This window comes from Trachemys scripta, chromosome 3, assembly GCF_013100865.1.
Source record: "Trachemys scripta elegans isolate TJP31775 chromosome 3, CAS_Tse_1.0, whole genome shotgun sequence".
NCBI lineage: Eukaryota > Metazoa > Chordata > Testudines > Emydidae > Trachemys > Trachemys scripta.
The window spans coordinates 121,461,773-121,479,919 of NC_048300.1; the positions used below are offsets into that span (position 1 = coordinate 121,461,773).

At 41.1% G+C, this 18,147-nt stretch overlaps 1 protein-coding gene across 7 annotated transcripts in view; it reads left to right on the forward strand.

Annotated features, from left to right (window-relative positions):
• CDK19 (cyclin dependent kinase 19) overlaps positions 1-18,147 on the forward strand; it is a 223,742-nt gene that overhangs the window by 180,113 nt on the left and 25,482 nt on the right. For all 7 annotated transcript variants that reach the window (XM_034765874.1, XM_034765867.1, XM_034765872.1 and 4 more), the window contains 2 exons: positions 4,667-4,724; positions 7,542-7,673. In XM_034765874.1, the coding sequence (XP_034621765.1) occupies positions 4,667-4,724; positions 7,542-7,673 (190 nt within the window). The remainder of the gene's footprint in view (positions 1-4,666; positions 4,725-7,541; positions 7,674-18,147) is intronic.

Sequence of the window (18,147 nt, forward strand, 5' to 3'; positions counted from 1 at the left end):
CCTCCCTTGATTACTGCCAATTCCTCTGTCCTCATCTCCTCAGTTACCTTGTTACCATATTCCAGCATGTCCAGTCTTTGCAGTTGTGATGCTTTAAGGATCACATATTTAAGGGATTAATTGTACCTTGCTTAATATTTAATGTGTTATACTTTTCTAGTGGCTGTCTTTCTCTTCTAAGATGTTCAGGAGGTCTTCCAGTATATCATTTTGGCACACATCATCTTTCGGTTTTTATGTTCTCAAGACAGTGTGATATATGGCCCACACTGTTGAAGTGGAGCCATTTATTATATTGTCAAAAATTACACTTTACCTGACACTACTGACATACAACTGACTAACTGGAAACAGAATATATTAAGGCTTTATGCAATGATTCAGCAGTTTAATTATGTCATGGTGTCTGAAATTGGGCCTGTTCTTCCCTAGAAACACAATATCAGCTTGTACAGTAACTCCTCACTTAATGTCCTCCCGGTTAACGTTGTTTGTTATGTCGCTGATCTATTAGAGAACATGCTTGTTTAAAGTTGCGCAATGCTCCCTTGTAACATTGTTTGGCAGCCTCCTGCTTTGTCCACTACTTGCAGGAAGAGCAGCCCACTGGAGCTAGCTGATGGGGGTTTGGATCCAGGTTGCATCGGCAGCCCCCTAACAGCTCCCCTATGTTTGCTGCCCAGCAGGCTATCAAGTGCTGGGCAGTTCAGGTGTCCCTCTCCCCACTGCCATGTGCTGCTCCTGCCCTCTGCCTTGGAGCTGCTCCCGGAAGACTCCTGCTTGCTGTGCAGGAGGTGGGGGAGAAGAGGAGTGCTGATGTCAGGGTGTCCCCCTCCCCCTACTCCTGTACCCCATCTCCACAGAGCGGGGGACACACCATAGGGCTCAGGACGGAGGGAGCTTGCTGGCAACAGCTGCTATCTCAACGTGCAGATATATTTAAAAGGGCAGTGTACTTAGAGAGGGTCAGCGTACTTACAGGGGCAATACACATCTCTCTCATACTCTCTCTCTCGCACGCACGCACACACGCACCCCCGGCACTTTGGAAAGTGAAGGGAGAGATGCGCTCCAGTGGAATAGCGTGGGTTCATCCTCACATTCAGTTTCCGCAGGGACTGTTTGCAGCCACTGTCATGGGTCTACTGAATTGTCTCCTCCCTCCATTCATGCTGCCTGTAGAATGTGTGGCTACATTAACAACAATGTGTTAACCCCTGAGGGCTCAGCCAAGTGCTAGTTCATCATTTAGCAGCAAGTCATTCCCTGGGAAATAGCCAACCCTCTGATTCCACCACCTCAACCAAGCTTCACAATCATCATTGCTGTATACTGTATTAAATAGTTTTTTTTAAAACTTATACTGTGTGTATATTATATATAATGTCTTTTGTCTGGCGAAAAAATTTCCCTGGAACCTAACCCTCCCATTTATATTAATTCTTTGGGAAAATTGGATTTGCTTAACATTATAATAATGAATGGAGATATCCCATCTCCTAGAGCTGGAAGGGACCTTGAAAGGTCATCGAGTCCAGCCCCCTGCCTTCACTAGCAGGACCAAGTACTGATTTTGCCCCAAACGGCCCCCTTGAGGACTGAACTCACAACCCACATTGTTTTGCTTAAAGTAGCATTTTTTTCAGGAACATAACTACAGTGTTAAGTGAGGAGTTACTGTAGTAGTGGGTTTGGCAGTAGCATGATGGGCACATGTGAACAGCTGCTTATGATTTCACTGGATGTCTGATCTGAAAAATGAGCAGCCTTAACTTAAATGGACAGCAATCATCCATCATCCTCAACTGTGCTTGGCAAATGTCCTTATTTGACTATTTACTTACTATAAGTAACATGGGAATATTATTTGTTGTTTAACATTTATATTGTTGTAGTGTAGAGGTCTCGTCCAGGTCGGGGCTACACTAGACAGTTCCTGCTCTAAGTTGCTTACATTTTACACAACTCTTTTGAGTATACCTATGTAATGACTACTACTTTCATAAATCTACTGTGTTGGTGACAGACACCTCATAGACACCAAACTCTGAGATGCTTTCAACTTGGATAATGTCTGCTATGGTCAATTTTAAATTTTCAGCAAGAGTTAGCCCATTTTCCCTTAAATGTACATTTAATTATAGTTAAAAGTTTATCTTTGTGTGCAAAGTGAGAGCAAGCATCATCTTTTTCATTTTGCCTAGATTTGCTGAAGAGACTGTGTTCTATATTTTTTGCAATAACCATGTGCTAAAATTGATACTATCCTTGCCAAATGCATTCTCTGTTAAGAAACCTTGAGAAAATCTTCTTTTAACTTCAGGGATATGGTGTTAGGAATTGATAAACCGATTGAGATTATGGCATAAGTTTTGTTCACTGTCTCTTTTAATTCTTGGAGAAAGTCAAACTTGATGTCACCTGTTAAGTTGCCAGCAGTTTTAAACTGTATATTTAAACCTACTTCATGATAACGTTTGAATGAAAGTATCTAAAGTTATGCTTTGAAGGTTGCTGTTGTGTATCCCTCTATTTAAATAATTTCACATTTAAAATCTTGTTCATTTTTTTTGTAGCTGTTAATACAATAGTAGAAAATCTTCCAAGATATGCCTATTAATGTTTAGGGAAGTCTAAACCCTGCTTATTGTTGAATTGTACAACAATTGTTGTAATGTAATATGCACATTTTATATAGCTAATATTTGGAATGGACAATTTGTTTGCTTTGAACAGTTGCAGATTGCATGAGATATTTATAAAGACTTTGTATTATCAACCAAGGCTTAATCTGCACTAGAAAAGGTTTGTCTGTATAGCTATGCTGTAGACACAGTTTATACTGGCAAAAGATTGCTTTTGTTAGTATAGCTTATACCAGTTCCCCTAACAAAATTAGCTCTACTGGCAAAAGCACTTTTTGCTGGGATAACTGCTTCCACACGAGGGCTTTTGTTGGTATAAAAATGACATTTAATAAAAATCACATTCATGATCAAACAAAAAAAATTGTGTGAACCTAGCCCAAGACAAGGACTTCATGGGTCACCATTCAAGAAATCTAAATGTTCCTGCCAGTGTTCTTGGGTTTCTGCTTGTACCTCACTGTAGAAATTGCTGACATTTTAATTATTTGTAAGTGTTTTTAAAGGTACAATTAAAGTTTAATTAAAAGGTTTTGTGCAAAGGACACTATTAACTATTATTGCAGTGTATTTCTAGCGAGAACCCTCAGGGATCTGTTCTTGGTCTTATGCTATTTAATATTTTTATTGATGACCGGGAAGAAAACACAAAATCACTGATAAGGTTTGCAGATGGCACAGAGATTGGGGGAGTGGTAAATTATGAAGAGGACAGGTAACTGACATAGAGTGATTTGGATGACTTGATAAACTAGGCTCAAGCAAACAATAGGTGTTTCTTTACAGCCAAATGTAAAGTCATATATCTGGGAACAAAGAATGTAGGCCATACTTGCAGAATGGTGGACTGTATGCAATTGCACTGACTGCCATAGAACTCCCTGGCATAAGGTTGTGGTGTTGCAGGGGTTCATATCTCTAGCACCCCCCTTCTCACACCCTCCCCAGTAACCATTTTCTTGGTCCCATAAGAGCCTGTCTGTCTGGGTTTTCCATGGCCTGTCCCTCTGGCCAGGTCACTTAAAAGTTCATCCCCTTCTAGTGTAAGAAAGGTTCACCTGTAAGTTCAAATAAAAATACAAACTAATAATTCTTCTGTTCCCTTGCGCTACTCTGAAGTTCTTTGCCTTTCGCCTGCAACCCCTACGTCCTGCAGAGCTGCTTCCTATACTGTTTCTTCCCAGCAGGTTTCCCCCACTATATGTTGCCCTCCCTGCTCCTTGTGGATATCTTCTAGTCTGACTTTACCAAGCCCTTCCCAGAGAGAGGGAACTCCCCTTTGCTCCTATCTCCTGGGTCTCCTCCCCCAGATTGTGTTCCCAAGTCAGTTTAAATAGTCCTCTCACTGATCCCTGCAGACTTTTAATTAAGTCGCTGGACAATTATCCACCATCTGAGTGTGATGGTCACAGGCAAGGCTGTGCCTGGCTTGCCTTAAAGGGCTAGACAGCTTGTGACAGAGACCCTATCCTGAGAAACAGTGACTGAAAAATTCTTAGGTGTCATAGTTGCTAATCAACTGAATATGTGCTTCTGGTGTAACACTGGCTAAAAGGGCTAATGTGATTGTAGGATGCATAACCAGGGACTGTTGAGTAGAACTGATGCAACTACTACTGGAATATTGTGTCCAATTTTGGTGTGCAGAATTCAAGAAGGATGTTGAAAAATTAGAGAGGGCTCAGAGAAGAGCCACGAGAATGATAAAAGGATTGTAAAACCTGCATTAATAGTGAAAGATCTAAGATGTTCCATCTGTGTAGGTTATCAAAGAGAAGGTTAAGAAGTGATTTAATCACAGTCCATAAGTATCTACAGGAAGAGTAGCAATTTGATAATAAGGAGGTCCTAAGTCCAGCTTGTGATCCAGTGACTGAAAGTTGAAGTTAGACAAATTCAGACTAGAAATAAGGTGCCAATTTTTAATAGTGAGGGTAATTAACCATTTGAGCAATTTACCTAGGGTTTTGATTGTCTCATAAGATGTGTGTCAGTTGAATATTCTGCTTTTTATTTTTCAGAAACCAGCAAACATTCTGGTAATGGGAGAAGGTCCTGAAAGAGGAAGAGTCAAAATAGGTAACCCTTTCAATAACATATTCATTAGATATACAATGAATAATGAACTTTCTATGCAACGTGGTAGTTTAAAATAACAGAACATTCTAAAATTCACTGTATTCTTAAGAAGAAGATTTTGTACATAACTCCTAATTAAACTGAATATTGGCCAAAAAGTATGTTTGAAGTTAAGAATTTAGCAAGGATTTGACATTTATATAGATAATGAGGACATGTATACTTACACTAGATAGGATAAAAGTATAGATGAGGGCATAAACCAAATACTAACTATCAACAGTTAGGTAGAAATTTTCCTTGTGGCTATGTTTATCAATAATTGCCCAACACAGACTTCTTGCAACTTCTACCTACCATTCAGGTACCGGTGACTTTTAGAGACAGGTTACTGGACTAGAAAAGTAACTGGATAATTGATCTGATAGGGTATGGCAATTCTTATGTTCTTAAGTACTGGTTTTAACAATTGTTCACATTTTTATTAATGCAATTACTGGAAATCCATTTTTGGTAAAAGAAAAAAGTTCAGTATTTAAGAATTGTGGAGCAATAGTGGAATTATTGTAACCAAGAATTAATATGGTATTTAACAATGCTACATTTCCTCAGACAATGTTAACATATAAAATTTAAAGAGATGGTGCACTTTTCTTTTGAAGATTTCCCTATACAACAAAAAACTATTAGGCATCAAAGCGGAAACACAAAATCACTGTGGAAGCTATTCATCACATATCTAATTATACTATGCAGGTACTAGGCCAAGGGTCGGCAACCTTTCAGAAGTGGTGTGCCGAGTCTTCATTTATTCGCTCTAATTTAAGGTTTCACGTGCCAGTAATACATTTTAATTTTTTAGAAGGTCTCTTTCTATTAGTCTATAATATATAACTAAACTATTGTTCTATGTAAAGTAAATAAGGATTTTTAAATGTTTAAGAAGCTTCATTTAAAATTAAATTAAAATGCAGAGCCCCCCGGACCGGTGACCAGGATCCAGACAGTGAGAGTGCCACTGAAAATCAGCTCGCGTGCCGCCTTCGGCACGCGTGCCATAGGTTGCCTACCCCTGTACTAGGCAATAATAAAGAGGATATCAAATTTGTTTTTAATATAGCAAATGTATGCTATTTTTAGGTATTGGGTGGGAATGTTCAAATCAGTTAGGATAAAATAGTAACCCACCTGAACTTTTTCCCATTCCTTGACTCAACCTGAACTTTTTTGAAAATGTTTGACTAAGTTTTGTGTTTATATGCTTCTACGGTTCTTTGTATTGGTCACTCCTAGAAAGAGGAGAGCTGAACTGTTGTGAGAGAACCCTTTTATTTGAGATTTTGCATGCAAAATTGCTTTAAAAACAGTTCAGGTGAGATTTGGATATGCATCCATGCTTTTGAGTGTTTATCCAGACTTGACTGTCTGCTTCTGCCAATGTTCCTCCTCATTACTATAAAGCCAGTCCTATATAAAAATACATTTCTATCTCTATATTATCTTAGCACTTTTGATTTATACAACTTGATAACATTTGAAATTTACTGCCATTAGAGTGTGTATTAAAAGGCATTCATTGGTGAATTCAGCAGAGAGGCCAGGATTTAGTGCTTGATCCTGCAAATATCTTAGGGCTTGTCTATACAATATGTTCCTGTGCAGCAAGCCAGGGTGCGAATCTACAGCACACTAGCTTGCTGTGCAGTTATGTCCTATGTGGACATTGCTACAGCACACTGGAAGTTCTGTAGTATGCTTTGGCTTACTATGATTTAAAAGTAGTAGTAGCCAAAGAGCATTCTGAGACTTTTAGCGCACTGCGGCAATGTCCATATGGGACATTGCTGCGCAGCAAGTCAGGGTGTAAATCTACAGCACACTAGCTTGCTGTGAAGTAATGGTAGTTGAGGGAACTCTGCTAATGTGCAGACTGAACTTTCTTACTCCTAGAGGTGATCCTTCCAAGTCAGGGTTCGGGTACATTAGAAGGATAGTACAGGCAAACTTGCACTGCCATTGTTTTACTCTCATTTTGTGGATACATTGGCATCAGTCACCAGGGCTACCCTGGCACTCCTGGCTCTGCAGTAGCGAGCAATTGCCTTGGGGACATCTCCTGGAAGCTGGGCTCCACAGGTAGGGGCTGGCTTCAGGGGGTGTCGCTGGCTGGCGTTGGGCTCCTTCGGGGGAAGAGACAGGAGCGTGTCAAGGCGCAGTTTGGAGCTGTGCCACCCGTCCTGTTTGGGGAGTGTCTGGCCATGCAGAGGCAGCCCAGCTTGGGGAGCAGGGTAGAGAAGGCTCCCAGGGAGCTAGCCAGCGCCCTGGCGCCCACAGCACAGAGAGCCAGGGGCCCAAGCAGGGCAGGCGGCTCCCACCAGCTTCTGATCTGCCGGCTTCTGGTAGGATGCAAGCCCCATAGTTTGAAAACCTCTGTGCTAAATGGATGGCTGAAATCTGGGGGGGCACATGGCCCCCGCATGCCTGCCCTGCCCCTGCAGCTTTGCACCCTGGGTGGCTGCCCTGCTCGCCCAGCCCTGATTACAGCCATGATATAATTGTTTTACAGTACTACAGATCCACGGTGAAGCCACCTTTTAAATGTTACATAACGGTATCACTTAATGAAGTCAATGGAGTTGGGCCCAATATAATTTGAAGTAATTCAGTCAGATATCTAATAACCATGATTTATAATGTTTAATGATATTAGGTCACATCGTATTCTAGTAAACATTTTGCTTATCATGCTTATAAATATTGATTGTCATTGTGTGACTTATGTATAGTCAAACAAATGTTTTAATATTTATTTTTCAGCTGACATGGGTTTTGCAAGATTGTTCAATTCACCTCTGAAACCTTTAGCAGATTTGGATCCAGTTGTGGTGACGTTCTGGTATAGAGCTCCAGAACTGTTACTTGGTGCCAGACATTACACAAAAGCAATTGGTAAGTTACTGTATAGGGAAATGAAGTTGTTTACAGTTTCAGGATAACTGTATGTGTATTCCTTCTGTGGCCCATTCCAGAAGTGCTCAGTCAGGTCTCCCACTGTCACCTATCTCTGGGTGGCGACTATTGTCCCACTCCCCTCTGATCAGGATTAAAGACTGCACAATCCCCTTTTACACACTGTGATATCCCAGCAAGCCAGTCTGCCTAACAGCCAGCGCCTGTGCTTAGCTTAGGACAATAACAGTGTTTTTACCAGTGACATTGGTAAGCACATTTATTCGCAGGGCAAAAGCATTACAGAAAAAACAGTAAATTAACGTACACACTTACTAAATATACCAGAAATAACCTATTTTCCACATGGGGAATCTAATAGGCCAATGTTCCTTCCAAGCCTTCAGCAAGGGGTGGGGCCTTTGATTGGACAGAAGGGTCTGTCCATTTGTTGAATCAAAAGGAAGACCACAAGTTAGTTTCAACTCATCCTTTTATACCAAAAGCCCCTCTCTTTGTCTCTGGAAAACACAGAGGGTGGAACTTTTCTGGAGGAGTTTACAATCCCAGGGATAATCAGCCCCCACTGGTTTTAGCTTCTGGAGGAGCTGTGATAACCTCCTCCCCCCCTCAGGGAGTAGAACACAGTCACACATAAACATTCATAAATTTTGTACATTGGTCCCTAAAGATAGTACATGGAGTTGCAATATCTGGCAGTTTACCTTAAGCTTCCTAAACAAGCAAGTAAACTGGAAGGCATAATAAAGTGCTGCAGAGTATGTTGAACAAAGAAGTTTTGTTTCAGACAGAGGAATTCTTTGAGTGGCCTCTGTACATTCCCACTCATGGGTGTGCAGGTGGTGAAACTTCAATAGGGGAACATTTCATAGCAGAGCCTGTTGGAGCATGCTTGTGCCCTCTGCTGTCCCTTTCCTCATGGTTCCTGAACATTCTGAGGGCCAGATTATAAAAGGGATGTGGTGCTCCAGCTGCCTCAGTGCCTTCCCACTGCAGCAGCAGTCAGACCAGGAGCCTCTCTAGGCTGCTCTGTCCCAGAGTCAACCTCTTTGAAGACTCAGTACATTAGATTTCTAAATTAGTTAGGATTAGTGTTATAAATTTAGCTTATTTTCCTTATAAAATTATTTCCATTATTAGTTTTTATTACTTGCCACACCGTGGTGTGGGCTTATGGATCCTATGGTGAATTTGAAGGGGAAGAAGCCAGTATTTAAGTCATGTACCTCTTGTCCCTGCTTTGGACGACCATATGAGATGTCTGGGGGAAGGACATATTCTTTCAGTGTGTGCAGACTACAGCGCTTTCACCACAAGAGCTAGCAAGAAGCTTCAGAACCATCTCCAAGCCTTACTGCTTCAGCAGACAATCACAGCCAAACCCTCTGGTTTCTTAAACCCTGGTTTTGTGAGTACTGAGAGGCCTGGAACAGTACCTTAGCCCTCGGGGAATAAAAAGTCCAAGATGCTTACAAAGGTACTGTCTTCCACTTCTGGAGTGAAAGCAAAATCTTAGGTATTGAAGGATCCTAAGCCATTGGATCATAATCCTAGAAATAGCAGAACCCTACAGGTGTCAGTCTGTGTTAGCATAGCCAGTTCTAATAGGAATGCCCCTTTGAATCCAATGTCTCCACTTCTGGATAAGAGTGTGGCACGAGATACAGTTCCTGTTAGCAGAGCCAAGCACTGTTCTCAGTCTTTCTTGGTTCCCTCAAGATCAGTTCCAAAAATACCTTGTGAACCGAGGCCAGAGGTTAGTTAGTTTTGGAGAGCTTTTGAAGGTTTGAGGTTCCTCATGCCATCCCTCCCACCCCTAGCATGCCTAGGGTGCCTAGCATACTCAAGGACCCGGGCTTCAAGAACTGCATGGTCTTCCTCTGGGACTCCCTGGTCAGTGACAGCTACAACACTTGTTTGTATTGCTTCAGGGAAGCTCATATCTCACCCAGCTGTAACATCTGTCAGACTTTCTCTCACTGAACTAGTCAATCCCATGAGTTCAGACTCTGAACGTTCCTGGTGATTGCTCAATGAGACCAGAGTCTGACCCTAGCCCATCAGACTCACTGTGCATTGGGCAAATGCAACAGAAAGTGCCCTTTCAAGCACAGTTATCTCCAGCTCTGGGACCACTGCAAGCAGAGTTAAGGACTCTAGAAGAAAATAGGGGAGACCTGAAGAGGGTAAGAGTAAACACTCTCACAAGGACAATGTGAAAAATCCCTTTCTAAGTTCTCTTCTAGGAAAAGGATTTCTTCCACAATTCACTCTGTTGGGTGAGATTCTGCACCGCAGGGCAGGTTTGTCAGAAGCTTAAAGAGAACACGATACTTGTTCTTCGGCATTGTCAGCCAAGAGTGCTCTGGACCAATGTCCACTAAAACAGTGGAATAAGGACCATCCTCTTCAGGGACCCCTCTCACAAGAGGCTGCTCAGGTGGTAGTACAGATAGGGACCATACACCTGGAAGTACTCTAGTTTTACTATACAAGACAAGTAGCCATTTTTTACCATCTCAGCAACATGTGCAAATAAAAGGTATCAGAGCAAACACTACACAGATGCTCCTCAGTTCATGTAGCTACAGACCAGACCTTTACCCCAGTAGGTACTATGACTGGGAATCTGATGAAGATTATTGGCAGTCTTGGCAGAACCTTGAGCCAGATGGGTTTATTGTCCCTCACCTACATATTTTGGGGATGTTGAACATACTTGTCTTACAGGGACCCATCCCTCCTGGAAGTCAGCAGAAGCCTTATACATTGGATCCTTTGCTCCCGAATCCATCTCTGTCACTGGAGTACAGAGAGCATTCCCCAGTGGTTGTCCCATATGTTGTCAGAGGAAACAATGATGGGCCCCACTGAATACCAGGATGCGGATCTGGAACCTGTTAAGTTGTCTTCTGCTTTAGGAGTCCTTTCACCATTTTTCCCATAGCCTTGCCCTCAGAATATTCAGGAACGGGGGGAGGAGCAGGTGCCAAGAACATTCCAGATGACACTGTTGTGAAATGTTCCACAGTCAGAGTTGCAACACTGGCACATTCCATTGGTGTTAACATGTAGAGTCTGTCTTAAAGAACTCTAGGTACATGTGAATAAACTTCATTTCTATCTGCAGAGAAATATAAGCAACATCATAAAATATATTCAAAGCTAGTAGTTCCAAAAATGCTGCTTTTCACCAGTTGAAATATATAAGTAAAGATGTTAATATATTGTGTAAAAATGGATAATGTAAAGAACTTAATTTGGGAGAACAGCAAAACATAACGTGTCTTACAGCTTTATCTGCAAGCTTAAGGATGGAGTTTGAATGACTGCTGGCTGAGCTTCTTACTAAAATCTAGTATTTCTTTAACAATTGATGTTATCAAGAAGATGTAACAAACCAGAACTCATGGTCTGTTCACTTATTTGTGATATGAACAAAACTGAAGTATAGAATGAGTTATAAGTATAGAAAGGGCTATTAGAGTCTCCTCTTAGTTTACTGGTTTCAGCGTGGTAGCCATGTTAGTCTGTATCAGCAAAAAGAATGAGGTAAGTATAGCAGTCAGTAGGTTTTCAGTATAGGATGGTGTTTGTGACCATCGCTTATTAGCACTGTAGTGTCCAGGAAGTGGATCTCTTGTGTGGACTGGTCCAGGCTGAGGTTGATGGTGGGATGGAAATTGTTGAAATCATGGTGGAATTCCTCAAGGCTTCTTTTCCATGGGTCCAGATGATGAAGATGTCATCAATGTAGCGCAAGTAGAGTAGGAGTGTTAGGGGATAAGAGCTGAGGAAGCGTTATTCTAAGTCAGCCATAAAAATGTTGGTATATTGTGGGGCCATGCAGGTACTCATAGCAGTGCCGCTGACTTGAAGGTATGCATTGTCCCCAAATGTGAAATAGTTGTGGGTGACACCTTCTTGTCAACTGTTTGAAATGGGCCTGATTATCCTGATTATCACTACAAAAGTTTTTTTTCCTCCTACTGATAATAGCCCTCCTTAATTGATTAGTCTCATTGGAGTTGGTATGGCAAACTCCATTTTTTCATGTTCTCTGAATCTATATATCTTCCTACTGTATTTTCCACTACATGCATCTGATGAAGTGGGTTTTAGCCCATGAAAGCTTATGCCCAAATAAATTTGTTAGTCTCTAAGGTGCCACAAGTACTCCTCGTTCTTCTTAGTTTACTATTCTTCACCCCATCTTGCTTCCTACAGAAAGCAGTCTGTGCTAATTTAAATATTTGGCTCAGAGTGAGATTGGATTTTCTAGGCACCTGTAATTTATGCAGTAATTATTATTATCCTTTGCTTATATCCTTAACACACAAGGTATTAGGTTTAGAAATTGCCATTACCGTCAGTACAAAGATCTCAGTTAGTCAATTGAATCGCCTTTGTTACTAATAATGTCCTATATTATAAAAGTATATAAAAAGACAGATGTATGCTGATAGTGAATTCCTTCTCTGAGAAGAAATGAGATTGGCTTTAGCAAGAAATATAATTTTAGATTATCGGTGATCGTGAGATTTCTTAATTTCCTGTGTCCTTGAAGGTGTTTGGGAAAACAGCCATGTGGCCTCTTAGCATTTGTCAGGATTGAGTTCATCCTGAAGGAGGAGTATAATAATGTGATATGTAGAATACTGTATCACATATAAACATTGGGCAAGGTCCAACCCTTTTGCACCACTGCAGCTATGTAATGTGGCCATAATGCTGGTTTAAATAGCCATCTGAGGATTCTCCTATCCTGGAGGAATCCCCAGTTGGCTTAGAGCTGGCATACCTAGTGCTAGACACAACCTGTGAAGCAAGGAGTGTGATTGTGGGAAAGGAGCATGGCTGTGTTTCTGGTGTGCATCAGCAATCCCCAGCTGCCACAACAGCCTCATGGGGACCATTGCATCTACCTGTAACTTAGAGTAGTCCTGAGGCTATCTTGATTGCATAGTGGGAAATTATCTTGATTCTATTCTTTCTGTTTTGTAACCATGTATACCATGCTCATCACCATAATGTCTGAGCACCCTCCAGTAGTGCATTAAGCAATGTTTCTATGCATCTCTGACATGCTTTTTCCCTCTTATCCTTTCCCCAGAGTGAGATGTGCAATGGAGTGTCTTGTTTTGATAGGGCCTGGGTGTTTTGTTTGTTTAATTTTTAATATAAATTAAAAATTTCAGGTGTTTATGTAAGAGAATGCAAGTCAAAGAAATGCACCTTGCATGTGGAATATGAAGTGGTAACTAGCCACGATGGTCAGGAATGCAACCCCATGCTCTGCATGTCCCTAGCCTCTGACTGCCAGAAGCTGGGAATGAACGACAGGAGATGGGTCACTCAATGTATTCCCTTTGAAGCACCTGGCATTGGTCACTGTTGGAAGAGAGGATAGTGGGCTAGCTGGAACATTGGTCTGACCCAGTATGGCTGTTCTTATAAGGTTTGCAATGATCATTAGTTCCTGAGGGAATTCATTCCACAGTCTCAAGCCACCCCTAGAGGAAGTTCTGTTTCCCTCACAGACGTGCTTTACTCTTTTTGTTGAGAGTTCCGTGGTGCCAGAGGAGCACAGTTGTCGACCATGGTATTTGCCATGGAGCTTAAGACAAGGATTTGAATGAAGAGAGGGTGGTGCCTTGTACAAATGGATAGAAAGTGTATTCCAAGCTTATGGGGTAGAAAGATAGAAAGCATGGAGATGAGGTTAGGAGAAAGGAACAAAGGCAGTGGGGAGGCCAGATTTGTTGGCCTAGTGAAGAGGTTAAAGGGGGACAAGGAATTAGAACAGAGATATATGTGGGTGTGGAATTATGGAGAATTTGAAGGCAAGGAGGAGAAGCTTATAACATGACAATTGTAATGTGTATGCTCCTTATGAGTCCAAACTTGTACTTTGCCTCTAGCATTGTGAGCAATTACCAAGCAATCTTAATGGGCTAATTATACCAGGAACAGTTGCCATTTCAACTGCAGACCACACATTAGAGAGACATTCCTTTGGTGAAGGAGGAAGCTCTTAAGCTACATCTTGAAATTTCTTTCTGAGGAACATAATTTTAACAGTCCTCAAGAAGTGGAATATATATAGTAATATAGTAATAGCTCAGGGGTCGGCAACCTTTCAGAAGTGGTGTGCCGAGTCTTCATTTATTCACTCTAATTTAAGGTCTCGCGTGCCAGTAATACATTTTAACATTTTTAGAAGGTCTCTTTCTATAAGTCTATAATATATAACTAAACTATTGTTGTATGTAAAGTAAATAAGGGTTTTAAAATGTTTAAGAAGCTTCATTTAAAATTAAATTAAAATGCAGAGCCTCCCGGACTGGTGGCCAGGACCCGGGTAGTGTGAGTGCCACTGAAAATCAGCTCACATGCCGCCTTCGGCACGTGTGCCATAGGTTGCCTACCCCTGTAATAGCTCTTGAATTAGATAAGGCACTCATTGAACAGAACTTGTTCATTCGGGAGGAGAAATTGCCTCAATGGTTTTGAAATTGAATTTTATGAAATTGTGATAAATAACATAGGCATAGGTTCTCATTTTCCACAGTATGTATATTTTTCCTCTCTTGTCCATATATTGTTCCATTTAATTATTAATTGCAAATGATCTGGCTTTTAGCTATAATCTTAGGTTAGCTTTAGAGACTTCTCATCCTTGATGTGAATATTGACTATTCTGTCATTGTGAGAAGCTTATTTCAAATTTATTATGGATGCATATAAAAGTTATTCTAAATCTACCTATTACAACCCCAGAAACGTTGCCCCAATCAGATATTGTACAAATCAGACCTCTGCTTTAGTTTTCATTCTCTTCCATCCTCTCACCTTGAATACTACATTTCCTCATTCATGGTCTCCAGGTCCCAACTCTTCAAACTTCATTTTGTCCAAAATAAGAGAGCTTGTCTCCATATACTTATCCAGAAACAAGAAGCTGTTACTCTCAGTGCAAGTCTATACTACCACTTAAGTCAATCTAATTAACATTACTCGGGGTATGCAACAGCTTAGCAGAAGATAATAGTTTTTGCTGATGACGTAGCTCTTCTGTATAACCACTCAACCAACATGCCAGCAAAGACCAAAAGGCTGTCCAACATCACAAAATATAGGTTTAATATTGGCTCCCAACTTAAGCTTTACATTAGAAGGCAAAGGAGTATGGGAGGTGGGTCAACTCACATTCTTTGGCAGTAAAATTCAAGTCAATGGCAATATCCAGAAGGAAATAATGTCATGAATTAGCAAGGTGGCAGCTGCATTTACCAGCAAGATTTGGTCATTGAAAAATCTACAATTTAAAGACCAAACTATGAATTTTCAACTCCGATATTTCCACCTTAACATGTGAATGTGAAATCTGGAAATCCACCAAAGGTATAGGCAGACACGCCTTTGAAAGCAAATGCCCCAGGAAGTTACCAGGTATCAAATGGAATGTATTTATAACAAAAGCTTAGATTTATCAGAATTCAACATCATCTTATTCTGAGAGTTATCCAGAGAAGACGATGGAAATATCTGGGTCATGTGTTAAGAATAAATCAAGAGCCTCTGCCTTTGAAGGCATGCCATTGAGCTGCTGGTGGAACATATAAAAGGGGCTGACCAAAAGAATCCCTCCACTGAACAGTGCTTAGAAAGGAAAAATGTGTATGGGACTTCTGAACAAGGATGCAATGAGTGGCCCTGGAGAGACAGGGATAGCGGAGCCTTCTTCATGCCCTAAGTGATGCTTGTTGATGCAGGAACAATTCAGATAGTATTTAACAATAATAGTTTAACTGTTTTTCTTTACTGTAGGTTTTTGGTTATAACGCATTCGTTCTTTTCTGAAATGCACAAAGTAGATTAAATGCTCTCTTTATCTAGTTGCAGTAGGCAATGGATGATTTATTGCTGAGTACCTTGGGTTACTTCCCTCTTACTTGACAGTGACTTCCTTCAAAAATATTGTGTGTACACAGTATAGTATATTCTAGGATTGTTTTGGAAAGGAAAAACTAATTCCATCACTGCAGTCACCTGAAAACCAAAATACTGTGCAAAGTTTTTTGGCAGACACACAACAGGTGTTAGTTTTTCCCGCAAGGTTATTTATATAAAACATTTCAAGGGTGTTTGAGGAATTGGTATTTTGTGAAACCTAAACTGCTGCCAGCTAGAATTGACAAATTACCATGAGTTAAAAGCCATGTAGCAGTCTTGCTTACATTAAGTGTTCCCTGAATTGGAAGACTAGTTATATCTGTGTCTAGTTACTGTATCTCTGTCTAGTCTGCACTCTAAATTAGCTGTTAAGATTAAATAGAATATTCCCCAGAATTAATGTCCAAAAATAAACTGGTAAAGGCTCTAGCTGATACAGACTGAGTAGTCTGATCAGAACGGTGTTTCATTTTTATAAACTAAGTTTTAGTTTCTAAAATTGAAAGGAAACGCTAATGCATCTTTAAAAGTTTTGGAGTGCATTTAGTGGTTTTGAAAGTGAGATTAATAGCAATGACTTGAGCCAGACACGGGCCAAATCTATATGTACTGAAGCCAGGGGAGGTATTCTACTGCGGGTTAGGAAGGAAGATCTAATGGATAAGGGTCCTGGACTGGAACTCGAGGTGTCGGTTTAATTACTGGCTTAGCCACAAATGTCATTTGTAGTTTACAGCAAGTCACTTAATCTACCTTGTGATTCAGTTCCTCATCTGTAAAGTGAGAATAATATTCACAGCAGTGTTGTGAAGATAAAGTCCATTAATTGTGGGATACAGATATAGAACAGTGTTGAGGGACATAAGTAGCTACATAGATTAGATTTCTCCTGGGGTGAATTTAGCCCTGCATTTGAGGAAGCTAACCAAGCTTCCCATACAGCCCTCCAAATGCACCTCATTCCTGACATAAAAATCTTTGGATTTTCAGTTTTAAGCAGAGACTGCCAATCATCTCAATTTGTCATATTTTGTGGTAGTCAGCTGATACTGGTAAATGAGGAGCTGCAGTGAGACTGTCCATTTACCAATATCAGCTGACCACTATAAAATATGACACAAATCGACACTGAACATTTCGTATATTCTAACCCAGGATTGGAAAAGCAAGTTCATTAGCCCCAGTGCTGTCTACATTACCAATACCTTCCACTGCCACTTCAGCTTCTTCTTGGGCTGATTTTCCCCCCACAAAGTGTAATGACTGTTGAATCCAAGTTCTTTGATTTTATATTTCATGTTCAGTTATACAGAGATACACTATTACAGGATAATTAGCGTGGCTAACAATATCTTGGATGGCTCAAGAAGGGGCATATTGCATTAGGCAAACAGAGTTTTCCAAATCAGTAATCCAGTGATGTGAAGCCATAATATTATGAAAAATTGCTCCTTCAATGAGCGATAAAGACAATGTTCCCTGGGCAATGTAGTCTTTCTCCATTCAGTTCACATAGGTCCATCAGTTCCACACGCTTTCTCCTCAACTTCTTCCCCTTCACCCCCAAAAAACTCCACCTCACTATTTTCCTTTCAAAACATGTTACCATTTCATATTCTCCCCCAATCCTAAATCATTGGAGTGGCTCCTGACTCACTGGGGCTCCCCTGTTTTTTTCTGCTTGGTAGCTGTTCCTCACAACACCAGCTGTGATTGTCCCACAGCCTCTGGCTCTGGAGTAGCTGGTTGAGTGGGAGTATTCTCCCTCTGGTGCTGGGCAGACACTTAGGAAATGGTTCCTTTTAAGTTGGGCAGGTTTTCCCTAGATGGGGTAGAGGAGTGGATTTCCTTAGGCTGCTGGGCCCGAGAGCGGGGCTCCAGGCTCCCTCCCAACACCAACTCTTCGGACTATGGCTGTTGGCTGCACAGGCAGGCATCAGCAGCAGTGGTCACAGGTCTCTCAGTTAGAACAGCAGCCATTTAGTCCCATCTTTTCCTCCCCTGAGCCTGTCATGCACTGCTGTAACAGCTGGTTAGGGAGTGGTACTGTGGGGATTATGCAGTTCATTCCCCATGCTTGTCTACAAGGACTGTGTGGGGACATAAGGGAGTTTCCCTTGCAGCTGCTGCCACAGTCACAGCAATAATTGAGTGCACTTAGAGAGTTGAAGATGTTAACAAGCAGAACCAGACTTAGCATTTTGCAGAGGGTTATGAACAATTTTTTGGTCACTGCCTCTTTATCCCTCACCTCTCCTATCTCCTCCATACCACTATGCAGGGCTAGCCTAAGGATTTATGTAATTCTTTGGGATATGCCCAAACATAACTTACTTATTTTACATACAAATTATAGTGGGATTGAATCTTTAGGTCTCCTCAGCCTCCTGATGCAGAAATGGGTCCCAGCTGCAAATTTTTATTAGTCTCAGAAATCTGTTATCACTTATGTTTTCAAGGCTCCCTTCACAAGGAATTGGGCTAAAAACTTACTTTT